We start from the raw sequence: 25,503 nt of genomic DNA on the forward strand, positions 1-25,503 counted from the left end.
TTCTTCCAAGACCGTCAGCTCTGGTTGGCATCTAGCATTGCCTAGTGGCGGCTGTTACGCCCATGCTAGGGTTGGCAGACTTATTTTTCGGCTTTATAGAAAGTCATTTCTCTTTGTTTTCTGTGTTGGTCCTCTAATAGAGGCTGCAGGCTGCTGGCTGCCTGCCTCTATTAGACTAGTCACCCGCTTAGCACCACCCAATAAAACAAGTTAATTAATTAATCATTATTTTTTCGGCAGGGCTGTTCTGCTTTTTTTGTTTATTGACTTTATGCCGCATATCATCGATAGTGGGAGTGTATGTGTGTTAGGTGAAATGGGAATTTGGGAAAGTTCGGGTTCAAGGATTACAATGCTAAAACTGAGTCACTTATGCTAGGTTCTTTGAGCTGGCTACCAAGTACAACTACCAACTACAGCTACGACTACAACAGATTTTCATTTATCAATTTCTATGTATTTAGTTAGTTTTTTTAGTATTTATTTTATTTTTTCATTGTGAGACGTGTCGCTTTCTTTCTTAAAATAGGGTTTAAATCCCAGTTGCTAATTAATCATAGATTGTTTTTGGAGTAAGCTTAAATGTTATAGTATTGCTCATGGGATACTGTAGATGGGCACAACCACCACGTAAACGAAAACTTTGTGGCGTTTTTTTCCCTTTTTTTTTGGCACTATGTAAACATCAAAATGAAAGAGAAACTTTAACTAGAAAGGAAATAGAATGGAAACTGAAACTGGAGTGGAAATGGTCATGGAAATGGAGTTGCCTTACGATTTGTGCAACTAATGCATCAAAATCCTCTACTTAGCCTACGAAGAGCAAAAATTCTAGAACGAGCTTAGGTCGAATCACATTATGGGTTTTAGGAAGAGCACAGTCGAAGGAGGGGCTGGGGGAAGAAATTGTGGAACTCGTGACTAGCTACTCGAAGAAGGATTACGCGTATCGTAACTTATCCTAATGCGTTTGATTGCTTTAAGCCGATGATTGGTCAGTTGTACACGCGCGCGTTGCCCTGGCTGATGGGGGACGGGCTGGGCGGGCGCGTGTTGAAAATAATTGCTTGGTGTTCACATCTAATTGACAAGGATTGGGCGGAAAATGTTGGGTGGGCGTCACAGTGTCGGTGTGTGTCTCTCTGTGTATGTGTGTGTTTATGTTTTGAATTTACAATATTAATCAAGACCATTTGTCGCTGCCATCGCTGTCGTTGGGGGTGCGTCCTCTTGGGAGTCCAGCGAGAGCCGCGACTTGGCCGCCGTCTCCATGGATTTCCAGGTGCCGCCGCTGGTCGCGTGCTGTAGCGATATGCGTGGTATGGACTTGCAGCTGCCCGCCAATGTCGAGGCCTCGGAGCCGACGCGATCCTCGGCCTCGGCCAGGGCGCTCAGGCTGCAAGTGGGCGGCAGGATGCGATGTGGAAAACGTGGCGAGCCACGCACTCGTTCCCTCAAACTGGGCGCAGTTGGCTGCACCAGCGATGGACGCCTACTGCTGGGCAGCTGAAAATTTACCTTGGTCTCGGGCAGTTTGACGTACTTGCCCCCAACGACGGCACTGGGCTCATTGGGCTGTAGATCGAAGCTTTCGCCGTAAATGGTCGGTATGGGCAAGAAATTGGGATCTTTGGTCAAATGATCGAGATGTGTGCCGCTCTTGGTCAGTGAGCCCCGGTGAATGGGCTTCAGATTTGTGCCATTGGTGCCGCCCTCCACAGCCAAGCTGGCGCCCTCCAGGCCCAGAGGGTTCGCATTGCTGTAGATGGCATTGCAGGATGCGGTCTGCGAGGAGGGTATTAGTCGCGTGAACAGACCCATGTGCGACTTGAAGGCCGCCTTCAGACCCTTCTGATCCGCCAGGCTGGCCGTGGAGCCCTTGTTGCTGCTCGTGGTGCGCGAGAAGATTCCCCGCAAACGATTGATGAGCCCCGTTTTGGCCTCGGTGGCCTGCTGATGGGCTAGCCGTAGATTGATGAGATCCTGTGTCGGCAGACAGGCCTCCTCCAGCTGTGGCTGTGAGGCGAACGTCACCGAGCGTCGCATCGGTATCTGCATGTACTCCGCCGAGGGCCAGCTGGCGCGTGGTATAACTGGAGGCAACACGGAGAGCAGCAGATTTGGCAGGATGCCCGAGATGCTGGGCGTGCGCGACTTGTTATTTGATGAGGCTAACGGAGCTTGCTGGGAGACGTTGCTCGTCACAGTTAGCTCCGGTTTGAGATGTCCATGACCGGCTAGAAGCGAGGTGGACGAGGAGGTGGTAGTCGAGCCGTTGCCCAGGCCCGACTCCAGCATGCGCTCCAGCTTCCGTATTTCTGCGTCGAGCGCCTGAATCTCCTTCTTGTACACACGATTCTGGACCTCAACGCGATATTGTAGCTCCCGCCGATCGTCGACGACAAAGCGACGTGTGTTGCACTCCATCTTGAGGCCCATGCTGTGTATCACCGGATCAATGATGTCGTCTGGCAATGAGAACGTTAGACAAAACACATTCAAGCGACTGTCGAGTCGCGCACTTACTGCGTGCCCAAATGTCGTGCAGCTTGGGTATGAAGAGCAGACAGAGCGTCGCTGTTGTTGAGGCTAGGATTAGGGCCGTTATGGTGATAAAGGCGAGTGTAACGCGTTCCGAAATCAAATTGGCCAGCACCACAACAATGGCGCTGGTAATGACAACACTATAGACCGACACGCCTATGTACTGTGAGTCATTCAAGGCGGCAATCTTCACGTGACGCGTCTCCCAGGCCATGTACACGCCCACCACCAAGAGAAGTCCCTTGTAGGCGTACAGTACACCCAGCCAGGTTTGGGTGTGCTGCGAGCGACAAACCTCGACCTATCGGGGAAAAATCAAATGGCAGTCATGTTGGGAGTCGGATTAGAAGAGGACAGATGGGGGGTCAATTTACAAAGCTGGCGCTTGTCAATAGACACCAGAGTGGGACCAAGGCGTAGGGATGCTATGGGTGAAGGTGGAGTAGCTCAACCCACCTGCGGCTGGTAGACAACGCTTCGATCAATGGCGCTGATTTCGAGTGTCAAATTATGCAAATGCCTTTCCATGGGGTCGGCGACGACCCACAGTGTGACGAGCAGGGCATCGACAAGCAACAGGCCGCAGACGAGCAGTATTAGCTGAATGTCCTGCAGCATTTTGTCCTTGAATACGCTGCCGGTGCGTGTGAAGATGCGGTGCACCCGATATGTTTTTGCAAACATTGAGCCAAACGCCAGGGAGAAGCCAGCCGAGAGCAAATACACGCGTGCCTAGAGTGGGTGGATGAGCAGATGAGCATCATATAAAGGTAAAGGCGGTGTGCCTGTATGTGTGTGTGTGAGTGCTGGTATTTGAGGGTTTCTGTTGCTGAACAAGTCATCAATGGGCAACATAACAAGCAACGAACAGCTGGAGGACTCCAAGGAGGCATTCTCAAATTTATGCAAAATAAAGAATATCACAAAAGTTGAGAATTTTTGTGACCAGGCCATGTGTTTGCCTGTATCCCCTCCCAGCTCCTCTCATACTCCGCTGTCTTTCGGCCCCCTCTTGCCCGTACCCCAGGCATTACATGCGCCAACAAACAACAACACAGCGAAACAACATGCCCAACATGCACTGTGAATTTCCCTCGAGTAGCATTTTTAGCGGTAGGCTTCGCAAAAAAAAAAAGCCGAAAAATATTTGGAAAATGTATACGAAAAAAGAATGACAAGCGCATCAAATTGGGCTCCCTGGTCTTGGGAGAGCCGCTCATCTAGCGCCAAGTACGTCCCGCTAAAGTTAAAGATTTATTATGTTTGGGTAAAAGATTTGGCTTTAAAATTGCAGCTATTTATAGCTCATCTCTGCTGCAATCTGACAATCCAACAATCCTTCTTGAACTCAACATCTTTCATATATAAAACAATACACATAATTCGCAGGGGAGCACATTTTTGGGCTACAAAATACCCTGTTAAATACTGTTGAGTTCATGCATTAATAATGACTTTGTATGCAAGGCAGACGTGATTTTTCTTGCTTGCCTAGCTCTACTGAAACAATTTATGATCTGGGCTAAACACTCAACGCTCCTCATTCATAGTTAAACAGATTTGGTATGAAGCTACAGCTCTGCAGGTTATTTGACTGACTTGAGACTAAGTGCAGGGTCCATGCCTTGAGCTATTTAATTTTGAAACAAGGCATTTCTCTTCTTTAATACCTGAGCAAAAACTGGGGGAAGTCAGTCTTAAGCGTCAGATATGCTTAGTTGAGATGTTAGCGTGTGGTGGACTAGTTTTGAGCGATTCGATTTTGAATTGCCAGAGCTCGAACTGAAAGCAGCTGGTCTTAAGGAACTGATATACTAAGTAGATAATCCAAGTCCCTTTACCTTGTTATCTTAGACCCAATATTGAACAAATGAAACCTTACCCCCTAATATTTGTAAAACGTCTTAGGAAAACTCTCATTCAGATTTTCAGAGATGCCTGACCTACCACTCAGAGCAGCTGGTCTTAGGAACAAGTTTACTGATTAGGGACTTTACCTTCTTAACTTGGTTAGACCCAATATTTATAAGCTGAAAACTTAGACCCAATATTGATAAACTGCCTTAGGAAATCTCTCATACATCTTCTTAAAGTGTCCAACTTCGCCGTGTTGCTATAACCATATGCCATCTAAAATAAGTTTCGCAGTTCTTATTTGATTTTGAGCGAGCTTTGTGTGGCGTGTTGACTGTTAGTGTTGCCCGCTGCTGTCTGTTATACCCACACGTTGGGTAGTCAATTTAAACGGACTACTGTGCGCTGGGGGGACGCGAAGGTTGAGCGCTGAAACTGAAAGTCATATTTGATGAGGCGCAACCCGTTGCTAACTCCCACACGGAGGCTGTGTATTGTATTGCTTGCATAACCGAAACTCAAACAAAGGCTCACGGGCTGCCTGCCAACACTTGAGTACTCACCGTGCAAACCGTGGCAAAGGAGTCGGCCGCCGAGGGCAGCGTCGAGTGGTCGAGGCCCAACAGAATGACGGTGGCATAAACGAAGATGCAACCCACAGCGGTAATGTTGCTCAGCTTCGGGCTGGAAAGTTTAATTGCCCTGTGTGGAAGAGATGTCAAGTGAAAAGTGCAGAGTAAGCAACCAGCTGGAGTAGTCGCATGAGTTTCTCTCTCTCTCTCACTCGTTACTTACTTGAGCTTACGAAAGTGCAGATTGAAGGCGAGAAATGCAATGGCCAGCGCAATGCCCACGCTCGACAGCGTGGCAATGGTATAAAAGGCCAGCGGTGCTATCGTGGCCACGCGCATCTTGAATACCCTCTTCGCAATGGGCACTTGGCCGCTGTGCCACTTGACCGGACGACAGCGCGGGCAGCGAAAGTCGAGGGCATCTGTGGCCGGGTAGTAGAGGGCTATCGGTTCGAGCAGGCCGCGCTGTATCTGGTAGAAGGCCGTGGTGCCGACGCGATCAGGCCCACTGAATGAGACCGGACCCTGTCAACGATAATTAGTGTAACTCAGGCTCCGCTTTGTTGCTGCCTTGCTTACCGAAACGCCCAGGAAGTGGAGTTTGCCGAGCTGCTGTAGGAATTCCCAGGCCATGTCGCTGCGCGTATAATCGAATCCGTCCAGCTTCGATTGGGCCGCATTCTGGCGCCAGTGCGTCTCGGCGGCGCGCAAGGCCAGTGCAATGGCCCACACGGCGTCGTAGGTTTGAGGAGCATAACGGGATATCGCGTCCGGTAAGTGATGGCTGACAGTGCCACGCCTCTGGCGCGACCGCAAATCCGTTTGTGGCGCACGCTTGCGACCGCGAGTATTACTGCCGCTGCTGCCGCTCACGTCCGCTGCATCCTGCTGATGGAATTGCTCGAATTGTTTGCGCAGCTGCGAGTTGAACATGTGATTGTTCTATGGAAATAAAAAATTGCAGCGATTAAATGGACCGCTCATCAGCATCAGCCGGCATCCCACTCCCATATCGTAATGTGATTGCCAGCTCATTATGCGCCGCCGATTTCATGGCCGACACTAAAAGGATAATAAAAACATTTTTATCATGGCTCTGTGCCTACGATGCTCGGCAATTCGTTGCCTCTACTCAGCTGCGAATCAAATGTAGCATTTCATTTGAGCTCTGGGAACTGGGGAACTGCTTTGAATTGGGCTAGGCTAATGCTTTTTTCTCCTTTCTTTCCTCAACGCAAGAGCTAGTCAGAAATAGTTCGTTTATCTTTGAATTTAAGCAAAGTGCAAACTGTTTTCATATCTAAACGGGATTTCTATTCTGTGTGCCTTAATATTTTCCTTATCGGGGATGCCTTCATTTCGTTTCTGCTAATTTTGTTTGCTTACCAGTCCGCTGTAGCTCACATTGTTGCCCACAATGCTATTGTGCGTGGATACGACAATGAGGTTCTCAACGGCCAGCTGTAGCTCGTGCCTGGTGCAGGGTGTCTGCTGGTCGGTCCACCAGGGTGCGCCCATGCTCTCGTGCAGGATCCAGGCGTAGTCGGCGCCAAACATGCGCAGCCTGTAGGCCTCGCAGAGTATTTGCGGTGCCAGCTCCTGCGAGAAGCTGCCAATAATGATGCGTGTATCCGTCTCCTGCGAGCAAACAGCATATTCTTACCATTAATCACTTTTTGTTCGATTGGCCCAGCTTACCCGGAGGAGCAGCAGCTGCTCCTTGAAGTCGGTCGCGGCAAATGTGATTGTCGCCGCACAGGATATGTTGGCCGCCTCCAGTTCGGTGACGAGATTATTGACCGCCAGCGAGTGCACCTCCTCGTTCTGCGAGAACGTTGTCACCGTGCCCCAGCCGAAGCGACGGATGAACGCAATGCGTGCCGGATTATGCGACGAGTCCGGCGCAACAGTGCGATAGAAGTACGGAAATTCCCGCCTGTCGCTCAGCGCCGGCGATGTTGAGCCAAAGGAGACCTGTAATCAGGCACAGGCACAGTTAGCAGTCAAGCGATGATTACGTGCCACATGCCCGCTAGGCGGCGACGGACAAAGTTTTGTGCCACACGCGTGTCTCTGCACCGCAAAGTTTCAGCCCATTTAGTCGCCACACACGCATAAACTGCCGAATTGCTGAACTTCAAAGGCCACGACTCGACATTTGCATGCAACGCGCCTCTAAGTGAATTTATGTTGCGCCTTCGCTCAGCCTATTTATAGAGCTGCTACAACAACAGCTACACACAACATGCCAGCCATGTCTACGCATATCTTGTCTAATAACACTGCTCAACAGAACTCAGTTTTGGCTGGGGTAAATCACACTCAACATTAGCTAGTATCTAAATAAAGAATGTGACAATTTGCAGAGATTATTTGATTCTTTATCGGGTGTGGAAACTCGGAAAAGTCTATATTTTGGAGCAGATAGAGTTTTGACTGTGAATGAGTATTCCGCAGTCGGTAGAGATCGACCGCAACGACTTTATTTGTTTCTGTTGGCTACGATTTTCATATATTTATCAAGTTTTATCATTATTCACTGCGGACATGCCAAACCACACTGCATTCTCAGATCTCGGTACAAGAGATGTACTTATTGTGATCCTGGACAGACATGTAAGGCGTCCAAAGGCATGTTACATCAGTGCAACACGCGTTCAAGGCCAAACTTGGTAAGCTATCATGGCTACTAACACCACGAAATAAGCTGTCGCTGGACAACAAAATAAAAATTTATAAAACAATATTAACCCCTAGCTTGTTTTACGCCATTCAAATATATGGCATCGCAGCCAAATGTCATTTGAATAAACTGCGAGTATTACAAGCAAAAACTTTAAGGATGATCACTGGGGCTCCGTGGTACATTAGAACAAGAAACATCGAACGCGACCTCAAAGTAACAAAAATCGGAGACAAAATACAGGAGATAGCCAAAAAATACACTGGAAGGCTAAATGCACACCCAAATAGCTTGGCCAGACGACTAGGCTCTGCAGTCAACCGCTGTAGAAATATAAGGAGAAGACTGAAACGCCACCACCCTCAAGACCTATTGGATCGGGTCTTGACCTAACACCTCCAGAATTGACAAAAATATAGCATATAATATTAATAATAATATAGCTTTTAAGTAAATAAATTTTTGTAAATATCTGTTTATATTAAGTTACCAATTAGGTAGCGGTGCGCTAAACTGTAAATAAATACATTTTATAATTTCAAAAAAAATAAATTATAGCTCTCTCTCTCTCGCTCTCTCTCTCGCCTACTCTGCTCTATTCCGATTTGCATAGCAAGGCAGCTGTCTATATATGCCTAATTTTCAAAACTCTTTATGTATACACAATTGTAACTTTTGTATGTAAATATGCAGGTATAAAAACATTATTCTATTTCCATATTCAATGTGTTCAGCTTATATAAAAAAGATGTTGTTTGTTGCTCAGCTGGATTAAAAGTTCTCCCTTTGCAATTCACAAATATGCAAATCATTTCTTTTTGTTTGGCTGTAAATTTTGAGAAAAAAATTGCGCTCTGTCTAGTGTAATTTGTATAGGAGGCTGTTTATTTGAGCGCTGAAATGTTTATTGGCTGACTTTTGAGTTTAGCTCGTGGTATTTATGTTAATCGAGCGAGTTTCCTTTCGGCACGTGAGTTGATTAAATTTTTGAGTAATAGCCCAAGCATATTTGCATATTTTAATCAGCGGACCACCCCTAACGCCCACCCCGCTAACGTGATTGACTTGAGCTTACCTGTACGATGTTCCAGTAGGGCACCACCTTGGCGAGGCTCTCGGTTACCTCCGAGCAGGCGGAGCCCAGCAGCATCATCATGCGAGTCGAGGGCTGTGTGTAGATGGCATGAAAGAAACGATCCACACCCACGCCGGGATCACACTGCAGTTCGGAGATGGAGAACATTAAAAGGTGAGACTGGGGCTAGGGCAGCGGTTGTATCGCAACAGTAGCAGCAGCAGCAGCAGCAGCAGCCATAAAAAGGCGCGCGTCAGGATGGCGTAATAAACATTTTTAAAATGTCGACTTTTGAGTTTTGATAGGAGATGCCGCCAGCAGATATGAGGCGATTTCAATGGCTTCAAGGCTCCTTCAGTGCGTCTCCAAGTGCCATCAAATCGCTGCCCCAACCATTTGAGTCAACCAACGCGCTTATCGCTGCCGCTGCTGCTGCTCACAATAAAAAACATGTAAAAAATTTGTATTGCATACAAAGTGTGACTGACTGCACGATACACTGTTCGATGTATGGAAAGCAGCTGAGCGGTTTTGCAAGTTTATGGATTAACAAAATTTATTTAAATGAGATCTTGAAACTGTCGGCATATATTGATAATTCTAGTTGGGATATACAAGGAAGCATTTACACATAAAGCATAGATCAACATATATATGTATATATATTTATTTATATATATGTATATATATTATGCATGTATAAGTCTATACTTAGAGAATGCTTTGTAAATTCTGTTCCAGGTCTTAAACTGTTATCAAGAAAAAGGGTATAAATCAGAAGGTGGGGCAGACTTTTGCCTTAGGGCAAACTTAAGATAACTACAAGAGGGAAAAAGGGAAAAAGTAGCTTTCCAACTGCAAGTGAGGCTGAGGTTATACTCAAGCATATTTATCCTGGTCCTCTGGTGATTAAAGGGAATCAGAATTACTCTAAATTCCAAGAGCAAATTAAAATTCGTGGAAAAGAATATTAGTCAAGGTTTGAATATCAGACTTTCCTTGGAACTAGAGCGAATAGAAAATATTTACTTTTATAATAAAAGCTATCATATCTATATATAGCTTCAGTGACTTCCTTTACTCTCATATAATAGCTCCGTTTATAAGTTCGTTTTCTCTATCATTTGCACTCATTTAATAACTCTGAAAAGACTCTTAAGCTGCTTTAAGGCATCTGTCTCATTTGACTTTCTCTTCTCTACTACTTTCAACTAGTAACTCAGCCATACCAAATCTACCCGTTACATTGCCAGGAACAGAGTATACGAAAAAAAGAGCCTCCTTGATGACAAATTTCTACTCAACCTGCGGCTGCTGCAGCGTTTGCAGATTTTTCTTATTAAGTTTTAATGCTGCACGCGCTACTAAATGAAATTTCAATTTCGTAATGGAAAAATACCCGCCCACCTGGCGCGCCGTGTGGAGTACTCACCTGTGTATCGTTGGTCACCAGCTCGAGCGTATAGCCCGGCAGCAGCTGTTTGCGGTTGATATGCTCGATGGCCATTGTGGCCGCGCCCAATTCGCTTAGGCCGTCCGGCCGTGGACCGCGCTTGGTGGAGAGCTCAAAAAGTCCGAGCAGCACAATTTTGCCATGATTGCGCTGGATTTCCGCATGGGACATGCGACGTTCGCTCTCGAACACCTGGTTAACCTTCAAATAGCGCTGCTGCTGCCAACTGCTCAGATTCGCACCCATGCCGGCATTGGCCGTAATGGTTGGTAAATTACTCTGGGAATTGAGACGATGTCGTCGCTTGACTTTGCGCCGTTTGCTCCGCCACCTGTCAGCGAGCGTGGGGGCATAGCTTTCAATGGCCACACCTGGCAGCGTTTCCAGTGACTGCACCGACGACACCGACGGCACTGGCTGCAAAGTGCGTAAGACCTGCAGCTCTGCTGATGATTCCATGCCGGCGGCATCTCTGCTGCAGCTAGCCAGCGCCAGGGCCAGCAGCATGGCCAGCATCGGTAGCCGATGGCTCGTTGGGCTGCCGTGAATTATGCGCATCCCGTTTGGCAAAATGGCCATTGGCCCATTAATCAGCACGGCATTTGAATTCGCTATCTCACACGGATGTACGTGGCAATAAACAATGCTTGTCCAGGCTCCGTTTATATATATATATATATATCAATATATATATTTGTGTGTGTATGTCCGTTTATCTATTGCTGTTTTATTCCGCTGCCTGCTCTGGTGCTGGTTGGTGTTTTGGCGTCAATTTTATCGCCTTTTTATTGGCCTCACTTTTGGTCTCGTTCCGTTCGCCTGGCCATTTGCCTGGCTGCCATTATCTGTTCTCGCACTGGGCACACACTGTAAAGCAAAATAGCTCATAAAAATATGCGCTGCTGCCCACCTCGTTCCCTCTCCCTGCCCATTTCTGTCACTCCACAAAGTGAACCGACTTGCAAATGAACAAACTGGAAAAAAAAGGAAAAAAAAAAAAAAAAAAAAAAACACAGACGAAACAATAAACGCCAGCAGCCAATTGCCAGTTTGGGGCCAGTTGGCAGTTGAGAAAGGATTAAATCTTCGATGAAATGAAAATAGCCGCACACCACATATACCGCACACACCATACACAAACACACACGCACAAACACACATAGCTAACACACACACATGTGGATATCAAGGCTATCTCGTCAAATGCCAAAGCCATAGACTTTTGTTGAGATTGCTACGTTGCTTTTGTTGCAGCTGCCATTTATGCCCTTATAAATGGGCACTTCAGCTGTGTCATGAAAGATGCTAAACATACAAAACTCGTAATTAGATATGGGCTAGGCACAGAAGTGTCGCTTGAATGTTGTAAATTAATTAATTAAAATATGGCATATAGCATATAGCATATAGCATATAGCATATAGCATATAGCATATAGCATATAGCATATAGCATATAGCATATAGCATATAGCATATAGCATATAGCATATAGCATATAGCATATAGCATATAGCATATAGCATATAGCATATAGCATATAGCATATAGCATATAGCATATAGCATATAGCATATAGCATATATAGCATATAGCATATAGCATATAGCATATAGCATATAGCATATAGCATATAGCATATATATAGCATATAGCATATAGCATATAGCATATAGCATATATAGCATGCATAGCATATAGCATATAGCATATAGCATATAGCATATAGCATATAGCATATAGCATATAGCATATAGCATATAGCATATAGCATATAGCATATAGCATATAGCATATAGCATATAGCATATATAATATAGCATATAGCATATAGCATATAGCATATAGCATATAGCATATAGCATATAGCATATAGCATATAGCATATAGCATATAGCATATAGCATATAGCATATAGCATATAGCATATAGCATATAGCATATAGCATATAGCATATAGCATATAGCATATAGCATATAGCATATAGCATATAGCATATAGCATAAGCATATATATATAGCATATAGCATATAGCATATAGCATATAGCATATAGCATATAGCATATAGCATATAGCATATAGCATATAGCATATAGCATATAGCATATAGCATATAGCATATAGCATATAGCATATAGCATATAGCATATAGCATATAGCATATAGCATATAGCATATAGCATATAGCATATAGCATATAGCATATAGCATATAGCATATAGCATATAGCATATAGCATATAGCAAGCATATTGTATATAGCATTAATAATTGTTATCGATATTTATGTTATCGATAATGTTTAACTGAGTACTGAGCATCTATAATACATGATGTTATCTATTAACTTCCTGCTGTTCTTCTTCCCCACCTCTGTAAATGAATGTAATTGTTATGCTATATGGGTTGAACCTTTTAAGGATTGTGCTTTATCAACTATTTAACATTTGTTTTCTGCACAAATTGATAGGCCATTCAGCACAGAAGCCTAGCGAGAGCTCAGCTTCTGTCATGTGCGGCTTGTGGTGCGTCGTCCTTTGAGAGTTGCATCCTTTTGCTGCACAGACACAGATTGCTTGTAAGACTCCCAGGAATGCGGAATGCTTGGGGATGCGAGCTTCAGCGGAGAGTGAGTGTTGCATTGCCACATTCATTTATGCCCTGCTCAATGATTCCGAAATTTGCAAAGACTTTCATTGTTTATTGTGCTGCATAGCTAATTGAACTAAACTGATTTGGCTGAAGCGCAGTGGGTGCAGATTGTTTCTGAGGTAGTTTGGCAGTTAAACTATAGTCTGGCAATATGGCTGTCGTTTAAAATAGAGTTTTAATCGAACTTAATTTCTACCGAAACAAGTTGTTAGCAAAAGTTTAAACTAACAAAGAACTGAGTTTTTTCCTAACATTTAGAAACTTTTTTCAATTAAAGGTAATTAGTTTGCTTTCTTTCTTTTGTTCCTCTTCGGACACTGCCTAATGGCACTTTAAGATTCTCTATTCTTTTGTCTTAATGCAGGGAAATTTTAATAGTTACATTTATTTTGTGTGATCCTAAAGTTGTGTGAGAAATCGTTGTAGAATCTAATTAACAATTAAACTAAGAAAAAGGGGTTTAGTTTTAATTTAACTTGGTTGAGGATTTTTAAAAAGGTTGCTGAAATTGGTAGAACTTGCCGCTTAAATTTAGAAGATTTATTTGCTTTAAAACAGTTTTACTTCTTATTCCAGCCTTGATTGATAGATTTGTTTGTCGTCTAACAAGGTGGGCTAAATATGGAGAAAAGCGAATGAAGTAACTAATAGAAGGTCGGGAATGAAGGCAAGAAAGCTAAATAATCATAGGGTAGGGGTAGTCCCAGTGCTGAAAGCACTCTCAGAAAGATTTAGGCCGGGCTCTACCTAGAGGTTATCCAGATTTGACTAAAGTAGGGCTGCAGAGAGAGTTTTTAACTTAACGTTTCACTCAAGGCCTTAAGTTAGCCATTGAACTTACACCACAATTTTGCAATTTTCCACTGTTCTCTCATTAAGGACTGCCCACAATCGTTTCTATCCATAAGATCTAATTGCTAAGCATTTCTATAACTATTTTAAAGGCAATTACCATCTCTGGCTAGTGTATTTAATTTTCGGCTATTTTGCTTTGTATCAATTTTTTCTGTCGGTTGTCGGTGCTGGGCATTGCCAACTGGCAGTTGCCAGTTTGCCAGCTCGCCAGTTGCCCATTGCCATTATTTTTTATGCTAATGGCAAAGCATTTTGCGCTTTCATTTCGAGGCTTTTGGGCTACTTTTGAGCATCACGCGCCACAGATTTCAGTGTATGCACGTATGCATAATTGTTTCGAGATTACTAAAGCACACATACACACGCACACACACATACACAGGCACACACATACTCATTTACACACACTCGTCGTCGTCGTCGTCTTGCGTTGCGTTTCGTTTCGCTTAGTTTTTCAAGCAAAAGTGAAACGCGCACTTTTTGCCGTGTCCTTAAAATAACTTTTTGGCCCATTTTGTTTCTTGGCTTTTGTTTTCGTTGGGTTCGTTAGGTTCGCATTGCATGTTGAGTTTCTCCATTTTCCAGGCAGCCCAGTGGCGGTGGCAAAGGGGGCAGCCTCTGACAGTCGAATCTCGCTAAAGTTGGCGTAACTTGACATTTGCCCCACTGTGCCAGCCAGTCAACCGCCTAACCACCACCCATCTGGTGGGTGCATGTCAGCGGGCTACTTGTAGTTACATTTCATACATTTCACATTTTTATTTTATGCTTTCTGCTCTTTCTATTATTCTGCCATATTTCACAATTGTTGCCGTGGTATTTAAACCTGCACTTATTTATGGCCATGCAAGCGTGTGAGTTAACCATACACACATGCACAACCACACACACACACAGACGTACGCCCACACACCCGCTTGCCTCTGGCTGTTGTTGTTGTTGTGCTTGACATAAATTATGCAAAATGCTGCCTGCATTTGTAATTGTGATTACATTTTTTTTTTTAGCTTCACTGATGTGAGCGTAGGTGTGTGTGAGTGAGTATGTATGTGTGCGAGCATGCGTGTCGCTTGCGCAGTTCGTTGGCATTCCTTGCAGGCAAAGCACGAAGCCAGCTGCTCGGGATTGAGCTGCCCAAGTGCATTCTTATGCACTTGAATCTGTTGAATAGTTGATGCGATTTGTTATGCACGTTTTTTGTTTCCTTTGCTAAGACTTGGCCAAACACACACAGTACACACACACAGCACACACACACACGAGCACATGCACACATTTATTATTTCAGCTAGGCCAATAGCAGCACGACTAGCTCAGCACAAAAAACGGATTTGCACTGGGATAAGCACAGAATAAAATAATGCCTTGAATAAACAGCAAATATATAATAAAGATCCATATCTATATATAGCCATATATCAAATCAGATTACTTTTGAGATTTTCAAGTGACTTCATGTCGTGTTTTGGCTGTTCTTTGCCTTGGTATCATGTTTAGTTTCAAGTATTTCTGCACACTTGAGCAGTGAAGAGAGCACAAATTGATACATTTAAGCATTTTCTGCTGTTTCGACTTTCTATTCGGGCTTTCAAATTGAAGTAAATGCGAGTTATTAATAAGAATATAAAAATAAAATAATTACTCAGAAAACACTTTAAAGTAGTTTCAAAACTGATATTAATCTTTAGCATATAGATAATAAATTATCTGGATCAAGTTGTAAAATTTATGGCATCTATGATATGTCAGAGGTATCTAAATTTAAAAGAAAAGCTATTCGACTTGATTACCATTTTCAGAATGTTCAAAAGAGAGATGAAGAAAGAGAGAGAGAGAGAGAGAGAGGCAGAGAGAGAGCTGAGGGTCAACAATCCAATTTTACATAAACTTAGAATTCACACCTATGATACAATTCTGATGGCATTTACTACAATGAGAACTTAAAATAAAAAATAACTAATAATTATTATCAATATTTTACGCATTTAGTTTAACTTGAAGAGCTCGTTCACAAAATGAAAAAGTTTAGTTCAATTTCCGTCCGTCTTTCCGTTTATTTTACCGTCCATCTTTTAGTCTGTCCATGAAACGCAAAAAATTTCACCACTATTGAAGCTTAGAGACTTCAAATTTAGATAATATTCTTCTTAGGCTTACCCTTGTCTAAGAAAGAGCTAACAGTGCCCCGAGTGATGGAAGCTAGACGCATGGGAAAATACAATATACAGTATGACCTAAGCTGAAATTTAGAATCTACACAGACTTGTGCACACAAATTCTGACCAAAAATTTATAGCAACATCTAAGCCTTTGGGAAGCGTCTTTCTTACAGTTTTACAGCTGGTAAGGAACCGTTGATTCCCTCCATTAATTTACCAACAAAATTGTACATGAGTGTAGATTTATCGAAAAATTGGAGCTAGTGCTCCAGAATAATATAAATAGTACTACTATAGACATAACAGGTTCCCTTTTGAGATTTTCCATATGAACAAGTATTATGCATAACGGTGACAGCCGAATTTAATATTTTGAATTGTTTCTATTCATTGTTAATAAAAATAAAAATCTTCTATTGGCTTTTTTTAAATGAAAAGGCACGACATGTTAAACAGAAAGCTAATTTAAGCGATTATTCCTTGAGATTCACTTATTTTCCGTACTTTGATGATGTATTTACGAAACTTGACCAGCTATTGTCATTAAAATATTTAATACTCCAATGCTTTGAAGTTCAACTATGTGGATGACACAAACCGCAGAGCTCTCATTTCTAACATATTCCACGCTGCCCCAAAAAGTATGCTACATAAATTGTTGTCGAATAGTTTCGAAGTGTATTGTGCGGCAAAATTTATTGGATGGGTGGAACATACATATATGTATGTATGTGTGTAACATATATAATATTACAAGCTGACAAACGACATACAAATAATTCCATGTGGAATTGTGAGCGAAGCTATTAACAATATATGCTTTGACTTAAGCCTTAAAGAGAAATATTTGTTTAATATCTATTTGCAGAGTGCTTGGAGATAGAAGCAGGAGAACTGTTAAGCATTGCGGTATGTAGAGTTTGTGCTTCACTTTAAATAATTACAAAAAAATAATAATAATAAGATTGGTATTATTATTTGCCTACATTATTTGCTTTTCATTTACACTTGAGTTAAGGCTCACATTAAAAAGTTAATTGAAGTAATTTAAAATTGCTTTTTACTTTGTAGCGCGGCATTTTAAAGTGTCTCCTATACTTTGAGATAGAAATATTAATATATTTTTTTAGCACCATTAAATATTTAAATAATTTTACCATGTTTTATTTCTGCGAAATAAAATTCATTCACTCATACATAATTAATTTTATATATTTTAATTTTCTTATAAATTATATATTCGAAAATTGTATTGCTAGTTTTCATTAATTTTCGCTAAGATGCTATTTAAATATTTATTCATGTTGCTGCCACACAGAATATTACGTATACGCCACACGTACATTGCACATTTCTTTACTGATAACACTCGCACAATTTGCTTACAATTATTTTTAATTACTTAAGATTCAGTAATTGCGTTTGCGCTCAATTTGTTTGTATATTTTTTGTTTTACTTTTTTATTATTTTATTTTATTTTATTTTAATTTTATTTGTTTGCTTTACGTTCGGGGCTGGGGCAGGCGCCGGGTCAGAATCGGGAAGTGTAGGGCCAGGAGGATGCAATGCACGCTGGATTCACGAGGCGAAGCGCACGCGATGAGCTCCAAACCGCAACTGTTGTCGGCGATTGAATGCGCGCCGCTTTTCTGATAAAACTCAAAACTGATTTCAATTCGATGGAAGGATGCTGCCTTGTTCAATGCAGCTGCTTTCGTTTCAATCAGCTTTCAATGCTCTCGCGGTATTGCGCACGCGTTGCAGAAAAGGCGCCAAAATTCATTCATGAAACGCAACAGCTTCCGCAGAAAGTCTCTCTGTGTGTGTGAGTGAGTGTGTATTGCCTGCCGGGGCAACAAGCAACAAGCTGCGCCTGGGAAATTCAGAAAGAAACAAACCAAAAAAATTGCGCTGCGAACAAGTTTAACTTTAAATTATGCAAATTAATGCCCAACATGAAACTAAATAATTTGCAACTGTCTTAATGAAAAATTCATTTATTCTGCAAGCACGAGCAGCAGCAGAAGCAGCAGAGGCAGCAGCAGCAGCTCAGCAGGATACCAGAAGACAGCCGATGAGCGGATGGGATAACGGCATAATAATACAAAAGCTGTCAGCCTGTCGGGCTGTCGATGTGCAATGCATTTCTCAAGCCGAACACTGGCTGCAATTGAAGCTGGCACAATTGGTCCAGCTGACAGGCGGGACACTCTTAATTATAGCTGCATTTGATGGCCTCGCCTTAGCTCTGTATTTTCACATTTATTCAATATGCCAGGCAGCACAAAAGCCTTGCGAGCAACAATTTTCCTCAAGGCCTGGCACACGCACTCTTTTGATCAAATTATAGGCGGATGCAGCACGGGCCCTACACAACTCAATATCAAACGAAATGAATTGAATGCATTTTCAATATGAATATAAAATAATTGATGTCGAGTGCTCTAATGACTGCCATGGAGCAACTCTTGTTCATGCAATTTGAGTGGAAATTTTAATATCGACTGCCATTCAATTTCATATTTTAAAGATATTGTTTTGCTGTTTGTCATTGAAAGTTTTGTCATGATTGAGAGTGTGTAGTTAAAAAAGAGTCAAAGTTAAGAAACTTGATTCAATTGAATAACTTCGATTGCCTTTCATAATTTATACTTGATTACATTCTCGAGATGATTTTGTTTGTGAACTCACTATGTGCAAAAGCTCTTCAAAAGAATTCCCCTTTTTTTCATTACTATATTAATTCATGCTATTAAATAACCAAAAGGGTTTGCCATTTGCCTTTATTTATTTACAAACTATTTTTTATCCATTAATATCATATCTATTCTCGCATCAAAGTGCTCCCTATCGTTTGCTTTTGTCTTTTCCTCTTAGCATTTAAAAAACCATTTTGGGTTCTTTTTCAGCTTTGGCAGCGCTGCCATTCCCATCTCTAGAATTTATACGCCTTTTCTGTTTGGGTTACCATCAATTCGTTATGGAATGGATGTTACAGCTAGTAGAGGTAAAATAACTTAAATTTTGAGCTGAGCCTCTAACGATTCTGTGGATATTCCTCTTAAACATAATCATTCTATTTCTTCTCCAAATGACACTAGATATATAACATACTATGTTCCCACTGATCAAATCTACAAAAACAAAACTCAGCCAATAAATCACGACTCTCGCTCAGCTTTAACAGCTAACAATTCTATAGTTCATTGTATTGCCTCTAGCTTTTCTTCCGGCCAAGCAAAAAATAATTTCATTTTCTGATCTTTCAATAAAAATGTTTCACAAAAAAAAAAAAAAAAAAAGAAGCAAACGGAAAATTGTAATTAATATTTACGCCCCGTCCCGAATGGAGCCCGCCTGCATCCATTCCAGTTGATTCAACTGCAAATTGAGTTGCTTTTCTCAACGAGCTCCACTGAAGGCTGAGTCAATAGAGAGCAAACAGCAAACAACAAACTGCAATTTACACACACAATTTGCAAATAAACTTAACACCCAATGCCGGCAATCCATTTGCCATGCATTTAGCTACCAAGAGGGCGGCCGGCCTCCCTGCCTTCCTCCGTTTCCTGCCCACTTGGTGTGACTGCTGGAAAACTTGTGGCAAGTGCAAAAATGGCGAGATAGTTGCGAGCATAAGGCAAGCCAAGAGCTAGCGATTATCGTCACTTGACTTGAGTTTTATCCAGACCGAGAGAGGGAGTAGAGAGAGAGAGAGGGAGAGAAAAAGCGAGATAGAGAGAGCCTGCCCAAGCCCCTGCGCCTGGCCTCCTGAATGCAAATTTAATGCAACAGCGCAGCAGAGGAGCATATTCAGCTTCAAGAGGGAATATGTATGTATATATACTATATATTCAGCTATATGCTGGGTCTATGCAGCTCAACAATGGGCGCGGAATTCGGGCTTTTGTTTTACTTGCTTCTCAACTTGAAGCTCAAATAAAATGCAATTACACCACAAAACTCAATTTCAAGTGTCAAAAAGTTGCGCTGCACTTAAGAAGTTAACGCCTGCTCTCAGTCCAGCATCAGCAGCAGCCTCAGTCTCAATCTTGGCCCTAGTCTCATCCTCAGCCCAGCCATGCCCACGTCGCAGCCTTTGTTTGGGCATTTCCATTTCGTTTGGCAAAATGTCTCGAGTGGGCAAATGGTGAAAAGCGGTCCCAAAATAAAGCGGATTACGTTGAGTTTGGAAAATGCCCCAAAAATGAACGTAGCGACATGACAACCCACACAGAGAGCGAGAGAGACAAGTGGAGAGAGAGAGACAGCGAGAGAGAGCTGAGATATGCTCTTGATAGGCCTAATGTGTGATATATATATAAGCCTTGTTTATATCATGTTGCCTTAGCTAAACTAATTTGCCAGACGGTCGAGTCATCTAACCAACCACACACACACACACACACACACACACACACACACGCAGACAGCTCATTTGCATTTGAAACGAAGCTGGCAACTTTTTATAGAGCCACTCGAAAATGTCTATCTTGAATTTGAGCAGAGTCAAAGTCTTATAAATGTGTCATCGCGTTGGCTGCACAGGTAAACAGCTGGAGATACGAATTAAATTGCGTATTTGTCTAGCAATCGATCACACAAATTGATTTCCCATTGCCAATGCTGCTCTGCTCTGCTCTGCTGTGCTTCGCTTTGCTGTGTTCTCCTCTTATCTGCCAGCTTACACGATATTGCACATCTCGGTTTGTTGAGCAGTTGAGCTCAGAGTACAGGATATATACAAAGGTTATGTAGTCACTCTGTTGTTGAGAAATCACATTTGTTTGCTCTTATTGCATTTAGCTACATTTTTGTAAATATTTGGGACTTGTGTGAATGGCTGAATTTCTGAAGACCAAGGCTCTTTCAGAATTTATTTTTGATTGATTGCTGTCATTTTGAAACATTAAAAAAATATATATTAGTCAAATTCTAATTAAACTTTAGTTTAAATTATAAATAAAAATAATATGCAGTTTAAATGTATATTAGAGATAATAATGCATTAAAAAAAATAATAATAATAAACAGTTAAATAATATTAGAACAAAATTAATGTGTAATTATTATTATTTTTCTTTAAATTTTAGCAGCAAAATTAAAGATAATATAGTTTAAAAGTATATATTTTTTATATCTCTATAATGTTTCCTTCTTGAAAATTTTAAAATAATATTTTTTTAATTTTTATTTGATGTATGTTTTATTGTTTTCATATATTTCCTTTTATATAAATTTTTGTATTAAACTTTTACTTATTTTATGTCAGTTAAAAAGCTTTCAAACATAATTTTTCCAATTTTCATTAGGCCTTCTTAGGTTGTTAATATCTTCAGTCATTGCCAATTTCCTTTTGGGTTTCTTCGCTTGTTATTTATGCATTTCTATGTTTCTCTAGCAATTCATCATTTACAGCCTCAGCAGACGTCGCAAAGCGTATCAAATCGTCGTCAGCTGGCAAATGGAATTTTGGGGTTTTTCAGTTTCATTTGATTTGGTTTAGTTATGTTCTTGTGTGTGTGAGTGTGTGTGTGCTTTGTTTGCGGACACTTGGCAAATTGTCAGCTGGCAAATGGTAACTGGCAGCTGCTAACTTCGGACTTTGGTTACCAAAAAACATACACAAAAAGGCAAAGCACAGGAGCAGAAAGAGAGAGAGAGATGGAGAGAGACACGAGCAATTTGCACGTTTTACTTGTCGTCGCACCTGTCGTATGCGTAATTTAGTGCTGCATACTTTGCGGCGCTATTTTGCACTTTTGTGACTTGTTTAGCTACACTTAAACTCTTCACGTGTATGCGTATGAGAGTGCGAGTGTGTGTGTGTGTGCGTGTGCTCTCTAACAGCGCAGCACTTAAAATTAGGAATTCAATTATCTCCAACACACACACACACACACATAGTGCGAGAAAGCAGGGGCAGCGAACGAGAGGCAGAGAGTGGCTAAAGTTGTTGCCATTTTGTACGCACTTTTCACACCTGCTCCGCCTTTTCAAGGCCTTCACGAGCAGCTGTGTGTGTGTGTGTGTGTGTGATTGGAGCGGCTGTGCTCTTGTAGTTTCCCAGTCAACAGCGTCCACAACTTTATTGTCTGTCAGGCACTTTGCTGGGCCGCCAAAGTGTACCTCGGTTAGGAGCAGCAGCAACAACAACAACAATAACAGTGGCGCAACTCAGTTTTCAGTTTTATTTTTGTATTTTTCTTTTGCTCTGTTTCCCTTTTTTGCTTTTTTTCTTGCAAAATGCGGCATAAAAAACGAGCTCACCTAGAAACGGAATGCAGAATGTTTTGTGCCGTATATAACCCAGCATGTAAATCTTAATCAAGCGCCACTTTGGGAACAGTTTAATTATAATTTGACTTCCATTTCTTTTTTGTTTTTTGTTTGGCCTCGGCAAAGAATTTCATTTATTTCTGGTAAATTGGCTTGAAAACAATTAACAATTAACACCTGTTTGTTGCGCCGATCGCCTGCTCTTGGCAGCTACTTGAAAACTAAACAGGCCACGGCGCCCCACAGCACCACCGAATACCTGCCTAACCCAATCCGACGGCGGAACCTGTTTTGTAAATGAAAAAAGTTGCACAAAAACTTTTCAAATTACAGCGGAAATCCGTGAAAATCCTTTTAACAAAGCAAAACAGGCGTATAGCCGGGGCCCAAGGAAGGCGAGGACCTCGCCTCGGGTTTTACAGGCGGCAGATTTTGTTTTGTTTTTTTTTTGGAGTTGTTTTTTAGAGCGTAGCATATTAGTGACGTTCCGCAGCTTTGGCGATGATGAACGCAGCTCTGATTATGATTATGCCGGAGCATTATAGACCGGTAAAACTTCAGCAGTGCGCAACACGTGCGGTTGCGGGGCTGCTCCTGAAGCTTCTGTAAATTAGTTTAGTTGCTGCCAGAGGACAGAGGCAAGAGGGGGCAAAGAATTTGATGGAGAAGGCATAGAAGCTGTCTCCACACTTGCGAGCACTTTCAAAGTTTATTTATTGGTTCTTAACGGAACGCGCTGTCTATCTGTCTGTCTCCCTGCGTGTGTGTGTGCGTGTGTGTGTGTGTGCAGCCATTTTGCGGCTCACTTGACAGCCGCGCCTGCCATCGATATGAAGCTTTTAACTTTTAATGAAAATATTCAATTTTAAGGTGTTGCACATATTTAAGAAAAAATTTTATTAAAAAGAAAAAAAAAGTGCAGAGGATGAGCCAAAATTGTTCACAAACTTTTTGGCCTATTTGCAGCGCTTCCAGATGTGTCAATGTGCGAGAGGCTGTGTGGGGGGTGTGTCTGCAAACGTACAAGTCTATATATATATATATATATATATATGTGTGTGTGTGTGTGTATGTCCGTGTGTGAGTGTGTATTTGTGTGTGCCTAATGGCTGCTGTTGCTTGCCAGCAGACTGTTCCCACCACACGCAAAAGAGACCGTTGTTAAATGAAATTATTAAACAGGGAATTGAAACTCTAATGAAAGTCGGAGCTTAAATACACTAAAATGCAAGCAGAATAAGTATTTAATGTTAGGTGACTATATTCAGAATATAGTAAAGTAAATATTAGAGTATACTCATACAGATCTTAGGAGTCACAGTGAAACAGACTCAGGTGGACTCAGGTGACAGCTATCTCTATATAAGTTTGCAAAGTGATAGGTCTGAATATTTAATTTTAGAACTTTATTAAATAATGAAATATTGAAATTTGATGGCGATTTAAAATATAAAAATGGCTAATCATTTAACAATAATATATATTTTTAGCCATCACTTGTAAGGTATTTTAAGGTCAATAATAATTATCAACTTATTAACAATAATTGGTAAATAGCTCTGTTTAATAACTTCTTTATCAAATTTCTACAGCTTTAAATCCCGTTGTTGTTAAAATGCAATAAAGTTCATTGTATATATATAGGTGTCAACTTTATTTAAAAGGGAAATAAAGACAACCCAAATATACATAAATAAAACATCAATGGATTTTACATTAGCAATTCTACAAATCAACACCAATTTTTTTTTTATAAAAAGAATAATATTTAAATAAACATTTTATTTTATATTTTGAATAATATACAAGTAATTAATGTTGTTCAAAGAAAGTATACATATATTCAAAAAGTAGATTATATTATTTAATATAGCAATCTAATTAGTTCATTTCCAGAATTTTATATTAGAAATTCTACAAATAAATACAATTGTCTTTTATAAAAAGAGATATATTTATATAAAATATTAAAAAAAAAATTTTTTGTTAATATATACGAATAATTAAATTTGTATTAAATATGTATTCAAAAACTTCATTATATTATGTAGTATAGCAATCGAAATAGTTCAGTGCCAAAATTTATAGTACCTGTAGCATTAGGTAAGCATCTTGGCCAAGTTACAGCAAGTTGGCTTCACTACGAGCCGAGTTCACTTGGCCTTGGCGGGTTTTAATGGCCATAAATTGAGATTGTTGAAAATGCACATAGTTTAAGGTCTTTAAGCGCTGTAAAGCCTTTAAGGCTGTCGTTTTGCATATATTATTAGCAATGCGTATAGCTTTCAAAGGGATATCCCTAACTTTTAAATATTTGAAAAATTAATTACGCACAGGCTTCATCATCTTTTATTTATTTATTTTTGTTGTTGTTTCTGTTGGGCGCTTCTCTTGCTAATTGCATAAAGTGCTTCGTAAAACTTGATTCTTTGGCTTATTCATTTTGTTTCATTTCTGTGTTTTTTTCAGTCGCTTTTTTCGGCAGCCTGGTCGGCGGTTTATTAAATTAGTAAGCCAGCAAAACGGTTTCTCTTTTGGGCCACAATCGAAATGTATGCGCTGAATGATGGCCAACAAATTGAAGCTGATTGGATTTGTGCGCCAAAAGGGAGCAGAGCTTGAGGGAGGGTGCGGCACGGTACGGCACGGTACGGCAACTGCTGCAGTTTTAACTCGATTGCCACATTGATTGACGCTTGTGTTTGGCTTTGACTTTGGGCTCTGGCATTGATTTGGTTACGCACTCTCGCACTTGATTTAGTTAGAGCAGCTCCCAATGCGGATTCATTGGCAGCAAATTGTCCGGCAGAAGACGCTGCTGATGTGGCGTTAAAACGCGTACTGCTTATGCCTGGCGTTGACTTAGCTGCTTTTATAGGCCCGCTCAGCATCCGATTGAACGGGATTGCTTTCAATTTGACTGCGATTGAGAGCAAAAGAGCTTCGCGCGCCGGCTGTAAACAAAGCACAGCTGTTGCCAGGGCCAACACGGATCGCCCTGTGCCACGGCAGCTTTTGGCCAGCAGCGACAAGCACCCAGATGTATGGCAACAGCTGCCAGCTGCCATAATTGGCATAGCCGTTGCCATAAACAGGTTCGTCTAGCTTTCGGGGGCCCAACTGCCATAAGGAGGCGGCAAGCAATGCGCCTGCGCTCGGAGCGGACGGAGCTGTGCGAGCGAGAGGCTGTTGGCTGCTGAGTGCGAAAGGGATGCATCGTAAACAAAACGAAGCCAAAACTGAAACTGAATGGACGCACTCGGCGGTGCCAGCTCGTATCAGATGCTCCGTCTCAGCGCCAGAAAGAGATGGGTCGTAAACAAAGACAGCTGCTCGGTGTCATTGTACTGCTCGGCTGTGCGCCGCCTCTTGCGTG

The 25,503-nt window shown here is 41.7% G+C and overlaps 1 protein-coding gene across 6 annotated transcripts; it reads right to left on the reverse strand.

The window, feature by feature from the left end:
- Nucleotides 1-214: 214 nt before the first annotated feature.
- Nucleotides 215-24,968, reverse strand: LOC6577677 (gamma-aminobutyric acid type B receptor subunit 2). 6 transcript variants are annotated; one of them, XM_015165786.3, is made up of 11 exons: nucleotides 24,219-24,968; nucleotides 10,161-11,048; nucleotides 8,729-8,872; nucleotides 6,669-6,944; nucleotides 6,357-6,608; nucleotides 5,550-5,912; nucleotides 5,194-5,495; nucleotides 4,962-5,100; nucleotides 3,001-3,276; nucleotides 2,527-2,845; nucleotides 215-2,468 (listed from the first exon to the last, which is right to left on the reverse strand). In XM_015165786.3, exons 2-11 carry the CDS (start codon nucleotides 10,758-10,760, stop codon nucleotides 1,180-1,182), a joined length of 3,960 nt encoding a protein of 1,319 aa, XP_015021272.1. In that variant the 5' UTR covers nucleotides 10,761-11,048; nucleotides 24,219-24,968; the 3' UTR covers nucleotides 215-1,179. The 6 variants fall into 6 exon arrangements, with proteins under 6 accessions (XP_015021272.1, XP_015021273.1, XP_043864624.1 ...); XM_015165787.3 differs by lacking the exon at nucleotides 24,219-24,968 and adding an exon at nucleotides 17,355-17,470; XM_044008689.1 differs by lacking the exon at nucleotides 24,219-24,968 and adding an exon at nucleotides 17,234-17,470.
- Nucleotides 24,969-25,503: the final 535 nt, after the last annotated feature.

The sequence above is a fragment of the Drosophila mojavensis genome, unplaced genomic scaffold (genome assembly GCF_018153725.1).
Source record: "Drosophila mojavensis isolate 15081-1352.22 unplaced genomic scaffold, ASM1815372v1 contig_36, whole genome shotgun sequence".
Taxonomy (NCBI): domain Eukaryota; kingdom Metazoa; phylum Arthropoda; class Insecta; order Diptera; family Drosophilidae; genus Drosophila; species Drosophila mojavensis.

Bases quoted from the DNA above. Each gene is read 5' to 3' on its own strand.
- LOC6577677 (XM_015165786.3), bottom strand. From the start codon at position 10,760: ATGGCCATTTTGCCAAACGGGATGCGCATAATTCACGGCAGCCCAACG. The intron at 8,873-10,160 runs GTGAGTACTCCA...TCCGAACTGCAG, and splicing joins TGGTGACCAACGATACACAG to TGTGATCCCGGCGTGGGTGT. The intron at 6,945-8,728 runs GTAAGCTCAAGT...GCCTGATTACAG, and splicing joins CCTACTGGAACATCGTACAG to GTCTCCTTTGGCTCAACATC.